The sequence below is a fragment of the Lissotriton vulgaris genome, chromosome 1_1 (assembly GCF_964263255.1).
Source record: "Lissotriton vulgaris chromosome 1_1, aLisVul1.2, whole genome shotgun sequence".
NCBI lineage: Eukaryota > Metazoa > Chordata > Amphibia > Caudata > Salamandridae > Lissotriton > Lissotriton vulgaris.
In genome coordinates, this window is record NC_141685.1 from 744,591,120 (window position 1) to 744,613,595 (window position 22,476).

The 22,476-nt window shown below is 42.9% G+C and overlaps 1 protein-coding gene across 2 annotated transcripts in view; it reads left to right on the forward strand.

Annotated features, from left to right (window-relative positions):
• CACNA1E (calcium voltage-gated channel subunit alpha1 E) overlaps nucleotides 1-22,476 on the forward strand; it is a 1,936,751-nt gene that overhangs the window by 1,362,597 nt on the left and 551,678 nt on the right. For both annotated transcript variants that reach the window (XM_086955515.1, XM_086955507.1), the window contains exon 9: nucleotides 17,065-17,180. In XM_086955515.1, coding sequence (XP_086811641.1) covers nucleotides 17,065-17,180 — 116 coding nt within the window. The remainder of the gene's footprint in view (nucleotides 1-17,064; nucleotides 17,181-22,476) is intronic.

Sequence of the window (22,476 nt, forward strand, 5' to 3'; positions counted from 1 at the left end):
AAGGAAAGTGAAAAGAAGAACAGTGGACCAGAATGTAGAAGAAAAAAGAAAGATTTAGGGGGAACTTAGATCGAAGTAGGAATGAAAAGATGATGACAAATTTCCAGAATGGAGAAAAAGAAAGAAAGTAATTTAGATATGGCGGGAGTGAAAATATAGTGGACACAAGAAAAGACAACATAGGTGAAATGGAGGTAGGTACGTGCAAACATAGCACGTGAAACCAGAATGTGCTAAAGGAGCAAAGTCATACCGAGAAATTGAGGGCTAGGATAGAGAGAAAAGACGAACGGATGCAAAGAAAAAGTACTATGTTGAGGAAGAGATGCAGCAAGAATGAATGAATAGGTAAAACCAAAAACCCACTCAACAGGCCAATGCTTATGCTCACACTCCCACCTTCTGACTGACTACAGTAGAAAAACATAATCTGTCGTTCATTCTCACTGTAGCCGAAGTCGAAGATCGTCGTTATTGCTTATCGCAGCATGTCAAGCCTTTCCTGAATACTCTGTCTGAAGGAAGCACTTATATATCCCTCCTCACATGCATTTTGATTATGACAGCTATAAACCCTTCTGCTGTACTTCCTGGGTGCTGAGAGAGTCCCCCATCCCACCTTTACCTGTCAGTAGTTTTGTACTTTCTGCAGAGGGGCCGGGCAGCGATTTGAAAATGTTAGAGACCTTTTGTTTTTCTGTTCTTGCTACTGTCTTATTGGACCCCCTGGCTGGAGCAATGGTAGCATGGACATTTTCAGGGGTACCAAAGATACATCTTGGGTACCAGCTGGTAACCCTTACTATTGCAGCTTGTCATCCAGTTGCTTCTTTTGGCAGAGGTCTGATGCAGAAATATATTGAAGCAATTCTCACTTGCTGCAATAGGCGCTGCAAGGCAAGCCAAAGGTTCTCTCGGGATTACGCCAAAGTGGTGCAGTGGGTCAGTCATGGTGCTGCCAGCTACAAGTGAATTCAGTTCCATTGTTATCCTAAACCCATGGAGACACCGGATATCCGTAGCGTGCTGGACACTGTTTTCCTCCTCTTTTTCATTTTGCAAGAAATCACACCTGTATCACCTTCCAAATCCTTGGCTTCTAAACCCCGCACTTAATCTAGGAAGGTGAGGCCAGGAGTGCACAACACTCACTGGGCTACAAGGGCTTCGCCGTGAGATGGGATGGATGGGGCAAACAGAGCAAAGGTCAGCCTCATCCAGCTAAAACTCGGAGATCTATGTACAGTTTTGTTGGCGGCCCTTTGTTTTTATATTTTTGTTAATTACTTCTATTGGTGTCACCTACATAATAATAAACACTCACCTTGACAACATAAGATGCTCTCTGGGTGGATATAAAGATAGCATAGACACCCATCACCCAAAGAAAACGCAGATATATCACACCAGGAGCCTTTTGCACAAAAGGACAGAACAGGAGAGTTACTATCAGTATCAAATTAAAGGAAAGTGAGAGACAGTGATAAGAAAGAAACATTATTCGAAGGGATCTGCTGCTTTAGAAAGACAAACAAAAGTGCATGTGACATTGCAAGTACTATGCAGGTTACTTGTTTAGCTGTGGGAAAAGTTGATTTTTTCCTAAATATGTGTAATTTTTGCAAAAGTTGTGCGAAATTGCAAATATTTCTCGAAATGTTCTTGACTGCTGTCTTGCATGAAAAATGTAACACATGGGTATATTTCACATACAAAATTCACACGAGAAACCAGTAGGAGACTAGTTCGAATAGAAAATATCTCAACTGCGGTTTTGCTGTCCCTGCAAAACACTTTCTGCTTGGGCAAAAGTCCTGGTGGGGGGAAAAATATCTGAAAAGTCGAAATAGCAAGACATTTTGTTAAATTCTGGCAACACAAATATTATGAATTTCATAAGATTTCTTCTGTATAATGCAAAATTTAACCCGGGCCTCATGTGCAACACTATTGTGACATCTGCAGAAATCTCTCTATAATCTATAGGGCAAAGGATTTAATCAAATATGGGGCATCCCAGCTCTTCATCCCTGGTAGGTTTGTAAAATGTATCAGTGAGTCAGAAATCTAATGTAGCAAAGTGCTCCCTTCCTTAATACATCATACCCAGGTGGGTTTTGTTCCAGGACGTTCCTCTCGGAATCATCTACGTACAGTAGCCCATACATTGTGGTCTGCTAAACATCTCTCGGAAGATGCATTGGCCCTTTCGCTTGATGCAGAAAAAGCATTTGACCGCATTGGAGTTCTGGACTTTTATTAAGGTCCAGAGGTGTCAGGGACAACACCCGAAGACCCCTGAGTTCTACCTGTCTCGGTGCACAAATAAACAGAAACACGGGCTTCTCGATGGTGGCGTCAAAGACCAAAGGTTTATTACTGCAGGGACACAGAAGTCACAGAAACTACACACGGGCAGATTCTAGGAGCCTGTTCAAATTGCACTAAGTTGGTTGTTCCTTAAATACAAGTTTTTTAGCTGGGGGCAACATTCTCCACATACTAGTGCGTTTCTTAAACTTTATGTCCTAAACAATAAATATTTGGTGTTAAACAGGAATCGTCAACAATTTCTGATGTCAAAACATTACGAATGAGAGGTTCCCACTGTTTGATCATAATCCCATGTCATCTTTTCATTCAAGAGCCGGACCGCCTCATCGTAAATTTCGTTACCTCCCCCTAATAAAGGCCCAGAAGGAAAGGAGCAGAGCCAGGTGTAGAAGATAGAAAAACAGGATAAGAGATGTTTGTGGGTCGTAAATGGGCAAGGCTACCGGCTTCGGCCACCTAATCATGATCAGGCCAACGAGCACGAGAACCAGTATAGCAGGGCTAGCCTCGGGCAGAGGAGGCAGCTTTTGCCGAGTCATGCGGCCACAGCGTTTCTGTCCTAAGGTGCACGTGTCACTGGCAAGGTGAATCGCCGGCTAAAACCTATGTGTCCTTAAATGAAATGAATTGATCAGAGGTCACTGTGTGTCCATTGACTATGTGAGGGCAAGAATACAAGATGGATGCCATAATCTAAAATAGATGCCATCGGTGTATCAGAAATGTGGTTATAGCAGGAGTGCTCTGTCTCGTAGCATAGCGAAAACACCAGGATACACTAAATGGATCATTTGCGGTTCACTGGTACCAGAATTATGAGTTTACGACAATGTTGAAAACACGGGTTCAAATCGTCACGGAACCTCAGACCCTCCTTTTGCCCTTACATAGGCAATTACTCAGTCTATGTCAGAGTCTATCTCTATGTTCATTAGGTCAGTGATATGTTGTTGCAGCATCATCCTTTCTCGCACCTTGTCTCCAAACACAGGTGGTTTTCTAAAACAAGTTGCAGCACAGAGGCTACACAAAGCAGGACCACATTGGATAATAAGGCAGCACGAGAATAGGAATACTAAGATAATACCAATGACCATCAGAACCTTCCATCCCCACGCTGATAGTAAAGTCCAAAGCCATTCCATTAATGACCAATTTCCCTTGTCTACATGAATAGAGTCGGAAATCTTGTGTAGCTTAGAGATCGCTTCGTATACGGTCGGAGCATTATTGGGGATAAAAACACAGCAGCTCGATTGGATCATTCTGCATACCCCACCTCGATCTGCAAGTATTACGTCAAGAACCATACGATTCTGTAACGTCATGAGACGATCCGCCTGGAGCTCAGCTGTTGAATTACTAAGGGCACCAGCAGTTTCTGTAATAGTAGATTCAACTACCCGTGTTAGCTGACGTAGATTTCTACTATTGGCCATAGGCCCCCAGAACGGAAGGAAACCTTTGAAAAAGTCTCCGGCTTCCTGACCAGCGGTATCTTCTTTGCTGAAAACACCTCTTGCTACTCTGGTCTTGTGATAATCTGGGGAAGCAGTGTATGTCGGAGGCAACAGTCGAGCAATATAGCATGAACCTGAAAAATCAGCAGGCAACCATGTATATGCCCTATCCCGACAGATGAAGTAGGTACCCTTAGCAGTTAAGAAGGCAGGGGAAGAGTTTGACGGATACACATAAGTTTCAACACAGTCACTCTTCCCTAGCCGAGCTCTTGGATTTCTCCCATTACCCTGCAAGCAGAATTGACCGCGGTGAGGTACGACCCAGACTGGAGTGGAGCTCTTACGCTTGCTTTCACCCAAACTAATGCTATACTCTGTAGAATTCCAGCTCAGATAAACTCGAAGCTCATCTCTAGGGATAATTGGGGAGTTATTGACATCTTTAACCATGTCAGTTATTCCCTTTATCAAGGCTTTATTAACGGAGTTATATTTAGCGGAACGTGGAGGACGCGGGGGATAGGTCTCGAGAGCATAGACAAATACAGTTTGGAAGGCCCGACATGATCCATTATAGCTAAAAGGCAAGACCAGGTAGGGAATGCCTTTATCCATAGTGTGTGGTATCAAACCACATACCCAGCAGTCTGTTGTGTTAACTACCAGTTGGTGTTGATGCAAGAGCTGTACAAAAGTGTTATTTTTGAATTCTGAGCGTCGAGCTTGCTCATGTTCGGGGAACGGATGAAAGGAATGAAAAGAAACAATAGTAGGAGAAACAAGATCAAGGGGAGGTACTGTAGTTGTTATCGGTGAAAAAATTAAATGGATACCAAAGACGATTCCACCCACCAACGTTATTAAAACAATCAAAAACGTAATTGCACATTGCATCAGAAAACATTTGTTATGAAGAATTTTGTATAATCTACTTCTGCGAACATAAATTACAATCTCTCGGTGCAGCCCAGGAAGCTCCATCTTCTACAACCGCTCGCGACCACTGATGATATGTACGTAGTTGAAAATGCCTCTATCAGCCCTGTGAGTTCCCAGAACTAACAGAAAGACCGACCTTGTGTCTGGCCCCCGCAGATTCAACTAGGCACAAAGCCACGACCCTACGGCGACCCAGACGGCAAGGTAACAGAAACAACAGAAACAAACAAAGAAATACAAAACATGAATAGCAAGCTTCCTGGCTGGAGGTAATGTGACAGATCAAATATAAAAAATGCAGTTTCCTGCTTTATTTGTCCTTAGAATGAGAACGAAGGTTGTATCTCAGTTTTCCTGGCGCAGTTTGATCCGGGAATAGTCTGTTTTCAGCAGGAGTAACAATGTTCGAGTTCGCAGGGGACAAATGTTCGTTTGATGCAGTGTTCTGTTCAGTGATCAAAGGAACAGCTTTAGAAGGGGAGTCAGAGTTCGGTAAATCAGTTATCAGTTCTGCATCGCTGAAAGGAACATATCTAGGAACCGGTTCTGTGTCAGAGGCACCAATTCCTTGTCTAACCCAATTATCATAAGGGAGTGGAAGAGGTACACGCTTAGTATGAGTCGCGTGGACCCAGTTTTTCCTTCCAGCCACACGTACAGCAGTCCCTGTTGCCAACAGCACTTGAAACGGGCCGACGAACTTGGGTTGAAGGTTCCTGGTCCGTCCAAAATTCGTGATAACAATGTAATCGCCGGGTTTCAGCTGATGACCTGGACTTTCCGGAGGCTTTGGCAATGCATCAAAAACCTGTTGGTGAATGAGACTCAATTTAGCAGTCAAGTCAAAAAGGTAATCAATTAGCATTGGGTATTCCAGTTGTTTAAACTCCCTAGGTCTTGGTACCCCCCAAGCATTAGCAGGGCGACCGAACACAATCTCATAGGGGCTAAGCCCTACTCGGGAATGCACAGTCGCTCTCGTTGATAACAGGGCCAAAGGTAGTGCGTCTGGCCAGGACAAGCCCGTGGAGGCTTGTATCTTGGCCAGTTTCAGCTTGAGGGTACCATTATACCCTTCAACTAAACCTGCTGACTGGGGGTGGTTCGCACTGTGGAACTTTTGCTTGATTCCCAAACCTGCACACACACTCTGCATAACTTTCCCTACGAATTCACTCCCATTGTCCGACCATACAATCCTTGGCATGCCATATCTGGGGAAGTATTCTTTTAGGAGGATTTTAGCAGTGGACATGGCAGTGTTATCTTTTAGTGGGTATGCTTCAATCCACCTTGAAAAAGCACAGACTACCACTAGGACATATTTAAGGTTGTTACATCGGTCCATGTGGATAAAATCCAACTGAATCACTTCGAAGGGGCAAGCAGGAGGAGCGAAGTGTCCAGCAGGCGTGGGGGTTCCCTTGCCAGGATTATGCATCAGGCATATCATGCAGTTTCTCACCACTCTTTCTGCACATTTACTAATTCCATCATTCTTCCAGACTGGAGCCAACATCTTACAAATCCCTTTAGAGCTGATGTGCGCTGCTCCATGCGCCATCGTTACCACCGCAAGCACATACGCATCAGGCAACATCCAACGCTGCTGTTCCGACAAATCAATCCAACATCCACTCGAGTCCAATTTACCCGTATTCTCTTTCCATGCAAGCTTTTCCTCTTCAGTCGCTTCTTCTTGAATCGCTTTCACACTTTCCACTGTGTCCTCACACATTCCTGATTCATTTTGGAAGGTGACACCTTGTGATTTAAGTCAGACAAATGATGCAATAAGGAAATTGTAGCTGCTTTGCAAGTTTCCTTGTCATCGGCAGCCACTAAAAGATCGTCGACATATTGCACCAAAGCAGAACCAGGAGTAAGTACCAAAGAATCTAACTGACTTTTTAATGCCTGACTGTAAATGGATGGGCTTTCACAATAGCCTTGTGGAGCACGTTTAAACCTGAAGCTTCGGCCTCCTAGAGAGAAGCCGAAAATATCTCTGCTTTCTTCGGCTATCGGAATGCTGAAAAAGGCATTCTTCAAGTCGATCACTGTAAACCATGTGGCTGTAGCGGGAATCAACGTTAACAATGCAGTAATGTCTGGAACCACAGGAAACTGTGGAATCACAATGTTGTTAACCTCTCTAAGGTCAATTACAAATCTATAGACTGGAGGCTTTGAAGGATCAGTGCGTTTTAGAATTGGCAGTACAGGGCTGTTACAGACATTTCCTCTAGTTTCTTCTATTACGTCTTTCTTGATCAAATCTTGCACTATCAATAAGAGCGCACGTTCACCTTCACTCGAGATCTTGTATTGTGGGATTCGTGGAAATTTGACATTTGCTTTCAAAGTTACTACATAGGGTGGAATTTCCAAAAGACCTACACCAGTCCCCCAAAGAGTATCAGGGAGAGAACGCAGCTCCAGTGGGAGCGCATCCATTGACAAGTACATCGGGGAGATGATTCTCTTACCTAACGTAAGCTGTACTCCTGATGGAGAACAGTACAGTGTCGCATACAGGCGTTTAAACAAGTCTAAACCAAGCAGATTTTCATTACAACCAGTCGTCAAAATCAGGGGTGCTTTCAATTGACGAGGCCCAACAGAAATAGACAAAGGACCAGAAACAGGGTTGTGAACAGGGGCGCCTGAAAAACCTACTGAAACATTTGTTAAGCCAGACAAAGGTGCGCCAGGGAGTTTTGCATGTATGATAGAACTTTTTGCTGCACCAGTATCCAACAGAAACGGTTCGACTACACCTGATGTGGCTACTGCGACATAAGGCCCACTCTGATCTACTGGAACTGATACTACTCCCTCTCTTTGTCCATGGCTGTCCTAGTACTCATTTTGCTGAAATTCCTCACTAACTTCACAGTAATCCTCAACGTGATACTGTTGAGATCTAGTTGGTTGTGCAGATTGTCCGTTTCGCTGATCAAAATAATTAGAAGGGCGATCAGTCGTTTGTGGAGGCATAGCACCTCGTCCTCGACCTCTAGAATTTTGCGTAGAACCACCACGACCTCTTTGAGCTGCAGCAGCGTTATTTTGTGCTAGTACTGGACACTCATTCTTATAATGACCTTCCTTTTTGCAGTAAGCACACTGATTCCATTGGTATTGCGGTCTCTGAGAACCATAGTCGGTCCTCTGGTATGGCCCTTGCTGTGAGTTTGTCTGGTTCGTGCGAGGCGGATATGCTTGCTGCAAAAGGACTTTAGTTTTTAAATCTTTTGTTTTCTTTTCTGATTTTTCTTTCTCTTCTTTATCCCTATTTTCATAGTACTGGGCAGTTGCAAGTATTTGCGCAGTCGTAGAGACAGCCCATGCGCTTTCAGAATCTTTTAATTTATTACTGAGCTCTGGTAACAGATTGTGCACAAATTTATCAACAAATAATCTCTGGCCTCCTTCCGTGCTCATATCCTGACCACTGTGATCCACGAAAGTTTCTTCAAATCTAGTGAAAACGTCGGAGACGTTTTCGTCCTTCTTCTGCCTGCATGCGGACAATTTGTCCCAGTTAACGCGCAATGCTGGCATTAGAGTTTTCATTAAATCGATTATTCTACCAGGCAAAATTGGCAATTAGAGGTTCTGGTTTAGAACCACCAATTTGTTGACCATCTGCCGCTATTATAGCCTGCCAATCACCACCTAGGGCAACTGGATGATTTTCTTTACGAATTTTAGCCCAAATTGGTTGCGGTACTACATTGCCAAATAGCATGTCAATGTCCGCTAAATTCATTACGCAAGCTTCAACCGTCTGGGCCAGCTCTTTGTAATATCCAGCGGGATTTTTACGCGGATCTGGCAAGGCCTGTTTTACTGCTAACACTTCAGCTCGTTTCCACGGAATGTGTATCCACCCTCTCTGGAATTGGGTCGGAGCGGCTGCAATACCATGGGCCGCATCAGCTTGTATAGCTTCGTGCCATATTGGCGGAACTTCTCTCATAGGATATTGGCGACCTTGCTTTGTGCTACGTTTCTCTAAATCTCTTGGGGAACGGAGGGAAGGATCAAACCTAAAATCTAAAATCAGTTCCATTGCTTCTTTTATCTCCTGACCAACTATCATACCTGCAGCAAATTTTTGCTGAACATGAATTAATTCATCCGGAACTTGTTCAGAATCGTTCTCCTCCCACTCCTCACGTAAAAGGGAACACATGACATCAAACACATAGCGCTGTGTCAGTTCATTCCATTGCATAAATGTATCTAATACATCTCGTACATTATACCTTCCAACTTTCGAAATCCACCTAAGGGCTGTAGAATCTAATATTCCTCGTTCTTCAACACTAGGAAGCTGACTACGTCTCTGAACAGATTCAGAGGCAGGACTCTTAATCAGAGTTTTGTAAAAGGGAGATAGAATATTAGAGACAGATTCAGTGATTCTCCGACGAACAGAAAGCGGAGTCACATAGTTCGCAGAGGTTTGAAGTAGAGTAGCAGTCGGGACAGAAGAAGCAGCAATAGTAGGGGTAGCAGGCAAAGTAGCTTGTGAAACAACAGGTATCAGTGGTACAGGCACAGGCGGAGGAGCTGGCAACCCTGGAAGAGGGGGTACCAGAGGAATATTGTTAACCACAGGGAGTGCAGGTGCTTGATTCAGGGGAGCAGGAGCAGGTATACCAGGCTGTCCAGCAACCGGTAACAAAACATTCGGCAGAGGTGGAGCTGTAGCACCCTGTGCATACGGTGGAGGTGACCTCAGCAAGTAAGACATCAGGGGATCCTTTTCAGGGTCCTCTACTGTCTTAGCAGTACTCGATGGCAAGACAGGGTAGCATTTGTCTATTGCTAAATTACGCTCTCTATTGGCTACCTCTATCGCTTTCTCAGATTCATTGAGTTGCAGCTGCTTGGCAGACTGTTCTAAAGTCAACTCTTGCTCTTTTTGCTCTTTCTTCAACTTTTTAGTCTCTCTCTGTTTGGATTCTTTTCGCCAACAACGGAAAGAATCAAACATTGCCGGCCGGGCTTTCTTTTTAAACAACTTTATTTCTAAATTATCGAGAATTTCAGGTTCAAAACTACCATGTAGTGGCCAACTAAGGACACCATCTTTCTCCGTGTAACGGATCCATACCTCATTATAAGATATAGGACCCACACCGTACTTGCAATAAAGATCATAAAGAGGAGTTCCAATCGGAGGAACTAAACATGAGTCCTCCAACCGGGAATCCCTGTTGCAACCAAAACATGAAAATATTCAGTTTTTCCGACTTACCATTTTATAAACCGGAACACAGAACAAACACAAACAAAGGTGCGCACTTGAACTAAGAATTTAGGCCTACCAAAGTGAACTAATGTATCGATACCCAAACCAAACCAAAAAGATTATCGTAACTAGAACAACCAGTGATAATCTTACGAGACCAAACCAAACCAAGGAACTAAAAGGATTATCCAAACAGGAGCAAACCCTTACGAAGTAACCAAACAACTAGCAACCACTTAATACTTAACTGAGGCACTGAAGACGTCACCAAAGAGAAACCCGTCACGTCTCGCCGTACTAAGGTCTGCACCTCGGGTCCAAGACAGGGCGACAGTCAAGGCAGCGGACCACTGCAGCCGTCCGAACGGGAACCCTCGTGGAAGAGAACGTCGGGCCACTTTTGCGATATGCCGGGATCGATGAAGTGGGGCGCCTCCCTCTGGAATCTTCACACGAAGCTTCTCGAACTCTTCAGGCTTTTGGACCGGTACCGAATGACGTCGCCCCACATTGGGCGCCAATTGGAGTTCTGGACTTTTATTAAGGTCCAGAGGTGTCAGGGACAACACCCGAAGACCCCTGAGTTCTACCTGTCTCGGTGCACAAATAAACAGAAACACGGGCTTCTCGATGGTGGCGTCAAAGACCAAAGGTTTATTACTGCAGGGACACAGAAGTCACAGAAACTACACACGGGCTGATTCTAGGAGCCTGTTCAAATTGCACTGAGTTGGTTGTTCCTTAAATACAAGTTTTTTAGCTGGGGGCAACATTCTCCACATACTAGTGCGTTTCTTAAACTTTATGTCCTAAACAATAAATATTTGGCATTAAACAGGAATCGTCAACAATTTCTGATGTCAAAACATTCAGAATGAGAGGTTCCCACTGTTCGATCATAATCCCATGTCATCTTTTCATTCAAGAGCCGGACCGCCTCATCGTAATTTCGTTACCTCCCCCTAATAAAGGCCCAGAAGGAAAGGAGCAGAGCCAGGTGTAGAAGATAGAAAAACAGGATAAGAGATGTTTGTGGTTCGTAAATGGGCAAGGCTACCGGCTTCGGCCACCTAATCATGATCAGGCCAACGAGCACGAGAACCAGTATAGCAGGGCTAGCCTCGGGCAGAGGAGGCAGCTTTTGCCGAGTCATGCGGCCACAGCGTTTCTGTCCTAAGGTGCACGTGTCACTGGCAAGGTGAATCGCCGGCTAAAACCTACGTGCCCTTAAATGAAATGAATTGATCAGAGGTCACTGTGTGTCCATTGACTATGTGAGGGCAAGAATACAAGATGGATGCCATAATCTAAAATGCATGCCATCGGTGTATCAGAAATGTGGTTATAGCAGGAGTGCTTTTGCTCGTAGCATAGCGAAAACACTAGGATACACTAAATGGATCATTTGCGGTTCACTGGTACCAGAATTATGAGTTTATGACAATGTTGAAAACACGGGTTCAAATCGTCACGGAACCTCAGCATTGAGTGGGATTATCTTTTTACTGTACTGCAGAAATGTGGGTTGGGTGTGATTGTATCAGTAAAGTACATTTGGTGGTATGATAATCTCGTAGCTCAGGTAAATTGTGGTGGTTTTTTGTCCAATACATTTCCGATCTGAAGAGGAACGTGCCAAGGTTGCCCATTATTCCCTCTTCTCTTTCTTTTAGCAATGGAACCCCTTGCTGCTACAATCCGTCAATCAGAAGATATTTTCAGTCTCCCTCTCCCAAATGGACATTCTAAAATCTACTTATGTGCAGATGATATCCCTCTTACTCTTATTAATCTTCCTCGATCCCTTCCATCTCTCCTTCAAACTATTAATGAATTCTCCTCTTTCTCTGGTTATAAAATAAATTGGGACAAAAGTGAAGCATTACCTATCTCTGGTGGGACTACAAAGGCAGTGATCCATGGATTTCTTTTTCATTGGCAGCCTTCCCACCTTAGGTATTTAGGAATTCTGGTCAATAAAGGTTTGCAAAATATGGTTACTGACAATTTTGCTCCCCTATTTTCCCATATGCAGAGAGATTTTGACAAATGGAAAATTATAGGATTATCTCTTTGGGGTAGAGTACAAGCTATCAAAATGGTTACTCTTCCACGTTTTATTTATATTTTAGGCATGGTTCCCCTTTAAATTCCTTTTGCCATCCTTAGATCAATAGATTCTAAAATCAAAGCTTTTATCTGGGGTTCGGCGAGACCTTGTCTTGCTATGGTAAAATTAAAAGCTCACCAGGTACATGGAGGTATGGGTCTTCCATCCATTGAACATTATTCCCTCGCTTTACACATATCCCAACTCTCTGATTTTTTTACCAGACACTAACGATATTCCGCAATGGGTTTCCATTGAGCGTTATCTTTTATCTTAGGCTTCAGGCCTCTCCCTTCTATATGGTAGTGGCACTAGTCCTTTTGATCCCAAAAACCTGATTTTATCAGCTATGCACAAATCTTGGAAAAGAGGGCATCGTCTACTAGCATCAAATGCTCGTATTCATGTTAAAACTCCACTATGGAATAATTCAGCTATTAGAATTACTCGTCATACTCTTTTTTGGCCTTTATGGCATGCAGCTGGTATTCACTCTCTAGATCAACTTTTCCATGATGGGAAATTTAAAACCTTTGCTCAACTTTGTGAGGAATTTAATATTCTTATACAACACGCCTCCAAGCATTTTCAACTTCAACAATATTTGAAGAAATACTTAGGTTCTCCACCTTCGCTACCCCAGATATCCCCAATACTGTCTTATTTAACTTTGTGGGGAAAATTTAAAGGTGTGACCTCAGGCCTTTATAAAACTTTTATATCTCCTTTATTTTCACAGTCACTATCTAATGCCCTTCAAACTAAATATCAATCCCGTCTATCTGTGTCCTACACTCCATTCGAGTGGGATCAGTTATTAGAGGGATTACAGAAAGGAGTTCGTGAAGCAAGACTTACATTTTGTATATTTAAAATTCGTCATGACTAGCACTGGTCATCGATTAAATTACACAAAGCTGAACTGCTTCCACACTCTAATTGTTAAAGGTGTTCTATTCCTGGTTGTGGTATCACCCATATTATTTGTGACTGTCCAGAAACTTAGTCCTATTGGACCTTTATAAGCAAAACTTTACAATCTACAATGCCATTATCTCTACCATTGACATCTGCCATCATTCTTCTACATGACTTCCGTCCTTTTCCCAAACTCTCAAAACCACAAACTCGTCTTTTGCTTACAGCCTTAGCTACAGCCAAAATTTGTATTCTACGTCATTGGAAATCTCCCTCTCCACCGTCTCAAGATGAATGGTTGGTGGCAATGATGCAGACAGCCTTGCATGAACATACTATCTATAATCTTCAGGGTCAAGTTGATGTCTTTTTCAAAGTTTAGTCTCCCTTTATAAAAATTATAATTGAGGAGTCTGCCACTTCCACTTCTTCTCTTAACACTAACACCGGAATCACCTAATTCTTTATCTATATCCTATATATATTAAATTCTCTCCATCCTTTTTACTTTCTTTCTCTTTCCCTCATCTCTTTTCTAAAAATGGATGACTGTGTACCTCAGCAGGAGGACGAGGAAATAAATGACAAGGTCCTTTAGCATTCACATCCCTGCAGACAGGAGGCAGGATAAAATAGATGGATTCAGGCAAAGAAAGGGCTATGTGATTGTAGGGTGAAGAACGCAGAGGATTTTGACCATTCTACGACCAAATAACCCTACCTCTTCCCTCGTTGGAATATGTCAATACCATGAGTTTATGAATGCAAAAATGTTTGGTCGATAATTCAGCTTTGTTGGATTGTTATTTCAAAAGGGCTGGTACTCCCAGTGGTGAAGCAGTGTACAGCATTTTCTGTGAGAATACACATTTCTGCTGTATTGCCTTCAGACAAGAGCCAGAGATACTTCCCTAATTGGCTGGGGAGCCCATCACAATGGCTATTTTTTCAGGGGGCTATGGAGTAGTGAGAACGTCCCATTGCATATACAAATCTGGGATTGGACTGCCATGCAAGTACCAGTGGCAGCTTGACTTCTGCTAATGGAGTAAAGTTTGAGTATGCATAGGAGGTGTTAGCTCAAAATATATGTGACGCAATGAAACTGTGGGTTTAGATCATTAACGAAGAAACTGTCATGTTAGCAGCACATCTAGCTAAAGTGTATAGTGTGAGATCAAATGCACTGAGTTCAATGTTGAGACCTCACACCACAGACAGGACATTCATCCAAAGGATTTTAGAATAGATTTTGTTAGAGACAGAATTGGTTTGGTGACCACTTTGATACCCGTACAAATAAAAAATTATCACTTTTTGGTTCCTGGATCTATTAAGCCTCATTGGAGTTGCTTTCAAAAGCTGTTTCTAAGTTCTATCTTGCCCAGTCAATTGCTCTGCTTTGGGTTTACCTGCCTCGACATGCCACTACTGTATAAGATCATTTCGTTGTGCATTAAACACAAGAGATTTACTATCAGAAGCCATTTGTTCCTTTTGTTTAAGCCTTGTTCACAATGTCCAGCTAGTGTTCTCAGATCTTGGCCTGCCTTTTTTTATATAAGTACTTCCAGATATAATACATCCAGATTTCAGTAGACCAAGGTAGAGGATGCGCCTGCTCCACACTCTAACTATTTACCTTTGTATGTCAGTGGTGCACCACACATTGTTAACAGGTTTTTCTCTACCTAGTTCCTATGTCCTTGACTAGTTTTAAATGACTGGTTGGCATTAAGAGGCATTGTTGGCATTAAGGCACATTAAAACGGAAAATACATTAAATGGTATATTCTATGCGGCATTACTTTCATGCTTGTTTTTGGCTATTGTCCAATTTTATACTCTAATGTAATAAGTACTATGTGGCATTACACTGCCCTGTTTGTCTGTGGTTCTGGATTATGCTGATCTTTTGATATTTCTGTAATTTATGAATTTAGCACGTGTAATGTGTAATAATTGAACTAGTTGGTTGAATCGGTTTTTAAAACAGTATGTGGATTATTCTACATACGCTGTGGACACAATAGTTACCTCTATTTTAAGCGATTATGTGACCTTTAACTGCAAAGTTTTTTTTAACACAAACAGTATAATAAGTACTGAACTTTATGATTGCATGTTGTACGTACACACATCAATTTTGATATTGTATCTGTTATATTTATGTACACTTTGATGTTTATGGCAAAAAGTAAAACAACTTACCATGATATTAAATAATTTTGAAGACCCTTGTCTTGGCCAGTTAAGCAAGCTAGTATGTAAAAATCCACCAATATTTCACAGACTAATGAGACTATGGTGGAACTGCTACTCGCCCTGGGTAAAATGCGGGGCAAAAAATTAGCAATAGCCGTGAAAGATTTGCTTCTGCAGTAAGTAAAGCCGCCAAACAATATACAAAATCCTGGAAATTTTTAAGAAACAAAAACATACGGAATTTTAAGGGCGTCAGATAAGCACAATCAGTTCAGTAACTCTGCATCAGAACTTTAAAAAAAACAAAGCAAATTAGGAAATCAGAAATAATGGAAAAATGTAAACAAATTGGAAGTAGATATATTTTAGACTACCTTGAAGTAGTTGCTTTTACTTTGCAGAATTAAACACACCTTGCCAACTAACATTAAATACATGATAATTAAATAAGGTACCCATTCCTCAATCAGTTGTAAAGCCAATCAATAATAATCACGTGTTCTTCCCTAACCTTGGTGAAAGTAAAATTATTCACAATTCTGAGAAATGTAAGTCTTCATACAACAGGGATCATCAGCAAACTCCATAGAAATGCACAGTAGAAGTACTCATCTAAAAGTGGATTAAAAAAATGATAACTGGAATGTAAAACCTATGGAGGAAGAATGTTGCCTATTCAGGGAATGCATTTTATCCCTACCCACTACAAGAAGAAGACATACCACCCTGCTCCTGGTAACTCAAGTAGGCATAACCGAACTCTCCAAAGCCTGAGAAGGTAAAAAAAGAAACAAGTGCAAGAAAAATCATACAATATAAAGAGGGGAAAGGGTGTGTTCTGGTTGGGGGTGGGTACGGGGCATCCCAAATCTTCCCTTTCTGTTAAACAAAAATGCTTTGCTTCAAAATAATTGAAGTACTCAAAACCAAACTCTCGAAAACGTGAAAATGGCCAGAAAAAGAAAGCCTAGCAAGGAAAACAAAAATAAAAAAAGGATTGAAAATACTTTTTCTAAAGAACCCACCCCAAAATATCTCTCTTTGCCCCAAAAAGCACTTCTACAGCTACGCTTCAGAATTGTATTCTGGTAACATGTTCAAACTCCATCACAGCAACTTGTATAAAAATACACAAAAAAATAACAATATTACCCTAATTCCAGAACCATGTAGCCAATTTAGCTCTAGAATTGAAGACAATATGGTTAATATGTAACTATATTAAAACAAAGGAGTCTTATGTGCAGCACACCGACTTTGAGCTTCAGCCCCGCAGTCCTTCAGCAACTCTTAACATCAAAAAAAAGATTTAGGCTTTATACACGTGAGAAAAAAAGGTGCTAGAAGGCATAAATAAAGAATCATTTTCCACTGACAGGAATGTACATATTTTATTGATTAAACTAACAGGTATATGATCAGAAGCCCTCCTACATAGTGGTCTTCCACCTTCAGGATCTGCCTTTCATTGTCACATTGGGCCAGGGGATATGAAACATGTTCGACGTCTTTTCTACACATTTATGGCTTTCTTAGCCACTCAGAATTGAGCTGTGTTTATATATGGTAGTAGGGGGTTTATTGTTGGACCAACAATGTAAACAAATAGTTATAGGGTGCCTAGTGGCTGCTCTAGTGAAACCTGTGCCTGCTCATATATTCACATCAATAAAGTTTGCAGCACACCGCCTGGTGGCTCCTGAATTACCAATGTTTCCTGCACCCTTCATCTCTCAGAGATATCTTCGTATAAACATTCAGCTTACCATGCCACATTTTCTCCCCTTTCTTCCAAGGGTGAAGCTGATGTCTATTTTTATTTCCTGTAGAGAATTTGCCAAAGAAAGAGAGAGGGTGGAGAACCGCCGCGCTTTCATGAAACTACGCAGACAGCAGCAAATTGAGAGGGAGCTCAATGGATACCGGGCCTGGATTGACAAAGCAGGTGAGCATGGAAGGGATATAGGATCAAGGATGTAGCAGTGAAGTGTGGTGGGCGGTTAGTAGATACAGGCATTACATTGCTGGTAGGACTGTGGTTGGAGGAGAAGAGCCAGATGATATACCACATTTTTGAGACCTGGAGATAAAATTAACAGATGGACTCCTGTGACTTCACATAAAGGACAGCACTGTCCGCGTCTTCATTTAGATATATATCCGCTTGTACATCTTTCTAATCCTGGGAATATTATTAAGAGTATTTTTCTGTTTCTCGTGTGTGGTAGGCCGGCTCAGATTTAATCCGTATGCTTATTGTTGTGAGACGCACCTCAAAGATCTCTTATATGCTACACGTGTTTGTTGCTTTGCCCAACGTTAGACTCACTTTTCGCTATGCAAGGATGTTAAGAACTGCTATTAAACTATATACTGTGTTGAATTTCAGGTCCACATTTGAATTATTTTAACACATGATCTGTTATTTCGATTATTATTAGAAAATACTTGGTACTTTTGGACATAGGCCTGTTTTTTGATGTGTGCCCTTTCCAGAAATACTAGAAAACTGTTATGGCAAGTGACTGTGTTGGCTAGTTCACATAAAGTTTGGCATGCTTTTTGATGCACCTTCGTCTTCCATAAGTGCTCCTTGGTGTTTCAGCAGCTGCTGTCTTTTACTTGATGGGCTGATTGTTTTTACGCATTTTCACACTAGGAGGCAGTACCGCAGGCGATAACTTGTCTCACAGTGTGCTCACTTGTTTCAGGTGTTATTATGCACATAGTGTAGTTCTCTGATAGGATTTGATCGCTAATTTAGTAAATAATTCTATATGTATATTTATATTTTAGGAAAAGGGTACCCTTTCTCTCTCATTGTACTGATGAGAAAATAAAACCCACTTTGTGTGAAACGGGTAGATCTTCCAACAGAGGAGTTCCCTTAAAAATTAAACAATGCTACAAATACGTTTGTTCGCAAAGAGAAAGTAAAAAAAAAAGCAGAGATTGTTTTCCCTGCCAGACTACACTGAGCTACCTCAGGGTGAATTGTGAACTAAATATTTATATAGACACCCACTGCCTTTTAAATCAATGTTAGGCAAGGAACACAGCAGTTGCTTTAATCTCAAAAACTATTCATAAAACCTGAATATGAATTTTGCTGAATGAATGTAACTCTTTATATTTATGTCTGTCTTGGCCCTACAGTATGATAATGTTTTATCAAATTTGTTTTGACTATGTTACCCATTAGTGCGTTTTGTCTGCTGTATCCTGGGCCACAAAGAAAGAAGTTTAAAATAATAAGCAAACGCATGAAATATGTCATCCGAAAATATTAATTTCATCCTTGAATAATTATGTTATCTCTGCATCCATCCCTATGAAGACCCCCTTTTTTTTAATCTGCTGAGCAGGCCAATTGTGAAGCAGTAGTGAGGAATATAGATGAGACTTAGAAGATTTATCTTTTTAAGCAGCAACAGAAGTCATTGCCTCTGTTCCTCCTGTCCTCACTATGGCCTAAATAAATAGCGGCGGCCACCCATGGTCTTCTCATGGAGTAGCAGTAAGCCTTATTGTCCATGCTTCTGCTGGTAAACTGACGTAGAATACTATTGTATCGAATCCACACTAACAGAGAGTTAAAAAAAAATAGATTAACTAAGGAAGAAGATGTTTGCATTAAGGAGCTTGGCTCTCAGGTCAGCAAATGCTACACACCTATATACATGCTTTGGGAGGGCTATCAGTTAAAGCAGTGCCTTTTATGCCTGAAAACCTGATGGGCTCTCTGAAGGAGGTGTTACAAAACAGCACAGATGAATTCCACCAAACTGGGCAGACGGGCCTCCAAAGGGTAAGTATGGTGGCCCGCTCAAAAGATTGCATCGCTTGTATTGAGAAGTCACATGTGGATTTGCACTACAAGCTTTAACTCAGATATGTAGGATCAGCTGTCGGATATGTTCTTAGAAAGGTATAGTTTGTTTCGTGAGAAGACGAATGCAGAGGAAGAGTGATTTAAGCAGAGTCAGACCATAGTGAGTGTTAATTTCTTGGTAATTATTATTGTTATTTGATAGATTCCTTACCTTAGAATATTCTCAAGACTGAATTCGGAAAAGCAGTACCTCTGGGTGCCAGTAGGTGGTGTCTATTGGCTCTTCATTGGTGTTGTCTGCACCGTATGTGGTGTGCGCAATACCTATGTAAGCGCCACCCCAGCATGCCGACAGCAGTTCTTTTCTTTCGCACCATCAGTGCAATTCCAAAAGAGTTATCTCAGTCATATTTTGACTGCTTTTTTCCAACTTTTTGTTGAACTCTTTTTAAGCGTTAGCTCCCAGATTGTTGTAGGAATGTCTCCTAAATAGCTTGTGGGTTTTAAATCTTGTGGAGCCTGTCACAGGCAAATGTCTGTGACAGACCCCCACGTGGTTTATCTGGACCTGGGTCACCACCCCAATGCCTGCAAGACTGCCATTCGATGAACCCTCAGGACAGTCCAGGAGCATGCCTTTGACTTCCTGGTCGCTTGGCATCAGACGACTTCGCTCCAGGTCCTAGTTGTGTGGAAGTCCTGGGCCCACTCTCAGGGTTGCTCCTGTAGGTCATCGCTGAGGTCTCAATCTTCATCGGTAAATCCCCGAAGAAGAAGGCCAAGAACTAAAAATGCTCTTCGACTTCACTGCGCTGGTCCAAGTCATCAGGTGAGACATGAAAATTATATACTTCCCCCACTTTCCCCACAGAGCCAGAATCTGGGTCTACACTGAGCAGTCCTGAATTTCCTTGAGCCGCAGCCCTGAATTTCCCTGAGCCGGAGCAATACCTGCCCAATTGAAGGAAATTTATAAAGCTATGCCCCTCATAATTTGGCGAGCTGACTCCTCTGGAGCTCCTTCTGACCCCAGGAGCTCAGAAGGTGCCCTAACTGGATTTCTGGTGGCAGGTTCACTCTCTTCACCTGTTGGGCCTTTTAAAACTGTTCCTGGACCCGGATCGGCTCCAGCTGCAAATCCAAGACCTTTACCGGGGTCCATTCCAGTGTTGCTGTTCCTGGCCCCTCTGCAGTGTCAACCCCATCGTAATTTCTGACTCTGATACAGTGCTGGATCAGCGTCGTCGATGTTGAATCCAGCACCATCCAGACCAAGACCCTCTGGGTCAGAGACAGTGTCTCACTATTTTGATAGGCCCTGTGGAGAATACAGTTGGGGCGGATCTGAGGATCCCTATGGATATCCTGACCTCCTTGAGGAGCCCTTGGCCGAGGATAACTGGTACCAGGAACTGGCTAATGCCAGAGGTCTGGAAACCTCACCAACCCTGTCCTGATCTCTCCTCCTTACGTGGCAATGGAGTGAGGGTGTTCATTTGAGTGGTGCTGAGCACGGTTGAGGTCCTGTACCTTACGCTGCCCTCGGAGACCGTAGCCGCCACAAAACCTGGGGTAACCCTCAGGGAACTTCTTTTCCCCTTCAATGAAGCCCTCACTAATGTCCTGCTTGGTGCCTGGCCCAAGCCGTGCACAGGTACGCCTGTTCACAGGACCATAGCCCACCGCCATCGACCCGTTGCTGAGGATACAGCATTCCTCACTCAGCCCCCCACCCAGAGAAGCCTTTTCATGCAGGCCTCCAAGCCCAAAGTTAACCCAGGCCTACCACACCACCAAATAGGAAATTCAAGAGACTGGACACCTTTGGCGATAAGATGTTCTCTTCCACCAGCTTTGCACTGCGATTTATGAACACAGCATGCCTCTTCGGCTCAGTTTGGGACTTTGTTGCGCAAGTGCTTCCCATGGTCTCAGAGGTGGCCAAAGCCATCCTGTCCCATGCTATTGCTGATAGCAGGGACTCAGCAAAGTTCACAGTACACTATAGACTGGACACAGCAGACTTGATAGGTTGAGCGATTGCTTCTTTAGTGTTGCTTCATCACGACTCCTTCCTGAGGTCGACTGACTTCTTGGGGGATTTCCGTGTTTCTCTTATAGACATGCCCGTCAATGGTACTCGCCTGTTTAGTGATGAGTCAGATTTAGAGCTTGAGAACTTTAAGGACAGTAGAGCCACCACTTGGTTATTATTTCATGGCCCTGTGCCAGCCCAATTCTGCTTTCTGTCCCTTTGTGGCCACGGTAGGAACTACTATCATCGGTGTCCTTTTTCACCCACCATGGCTAACCGGTTTCCCAGTCCTTTTGTGGCCGAGGACGCAGCTCTCATAAGTCTTGTGGTACCAAAGCCAGAGATCTGCCCAATCTGCCTCCCCTGTCTACTGCAGCCTTCAAACCCCTTTAATTTGTTATCACATCGCACGCAACCAATCAGCAGCAGGATCAATCACCATCAGTTCCACTGGCTGTCCATCACTTTGTATAAATGGGTGCTCCACATTGTTTAGCGTGGTTATGTCCTTCCATTCACAGAAACCCAGCTGCCCATGCCACCATCCTCAGATTTGCTGAGAGAGGACCAACTCTTCTTGCTGCATCAGGAAGTGCAGGTTCTTTGGCCGAAATAGCTGGTGCTGACATCAGAAATAGGTTGTGGTTGCTATTGCCTTTAACTTTCTGATGTAGAAGAAGGACAGAGGCCTCTAACCTCTACTAGACATATGCTGTCCCAAATACATCCTTAAAAAGGGGGCAATCCCTATGCTCACATTGGCTCAGGTCCTTTCTCCCCTGGACTACGGAGACTGGATGGTAGAGTTGGACTATCAGGATGCATATTTCGATATACCTGCCTAACCTCTGTAGTGGCGAGTCCAGGATATGATTCCTATATTTCAGCCTCTGTCCTGGATTTTGGCCAGATTGCCTCTGAGGCTACTGGATCTTCTGGACTACTAAAACAGCATCAGCTGTCTGGTCAGTCTGCCCCTTTGGGAGGACTTCCTGGTGCAGCAACTGGGCATGGTTCTGCTCTGGAACATGTGCATGCACAAACTTCATGCATGGAGATTGACGAGCAATAGTTGAGGGTTTTCATTCTCCCTCCCAAATGTTATGAGGTCATCATGCAGCCTGGCATCCCTTTACAAACACAGTATATGCCTGCAGTTGGGAAAGGGCTATGGTTTGGTGCACTGACAAATATGTTGACCCTCTGTCAGCACGCTTTTCCCAAGTGTTGCTGTTTGTTTTCTTTTGTTTTAGCCCATCAAGGCCTTACTTTGTGCAAAGTTTAGGGATATCTTTTGGCCATCGCAGCTTTGTTGCAGTTGCTGGATCAACCCAAGTTAATTTGGTTTTAACTTTCTTAAGGCCTTCCACCTTT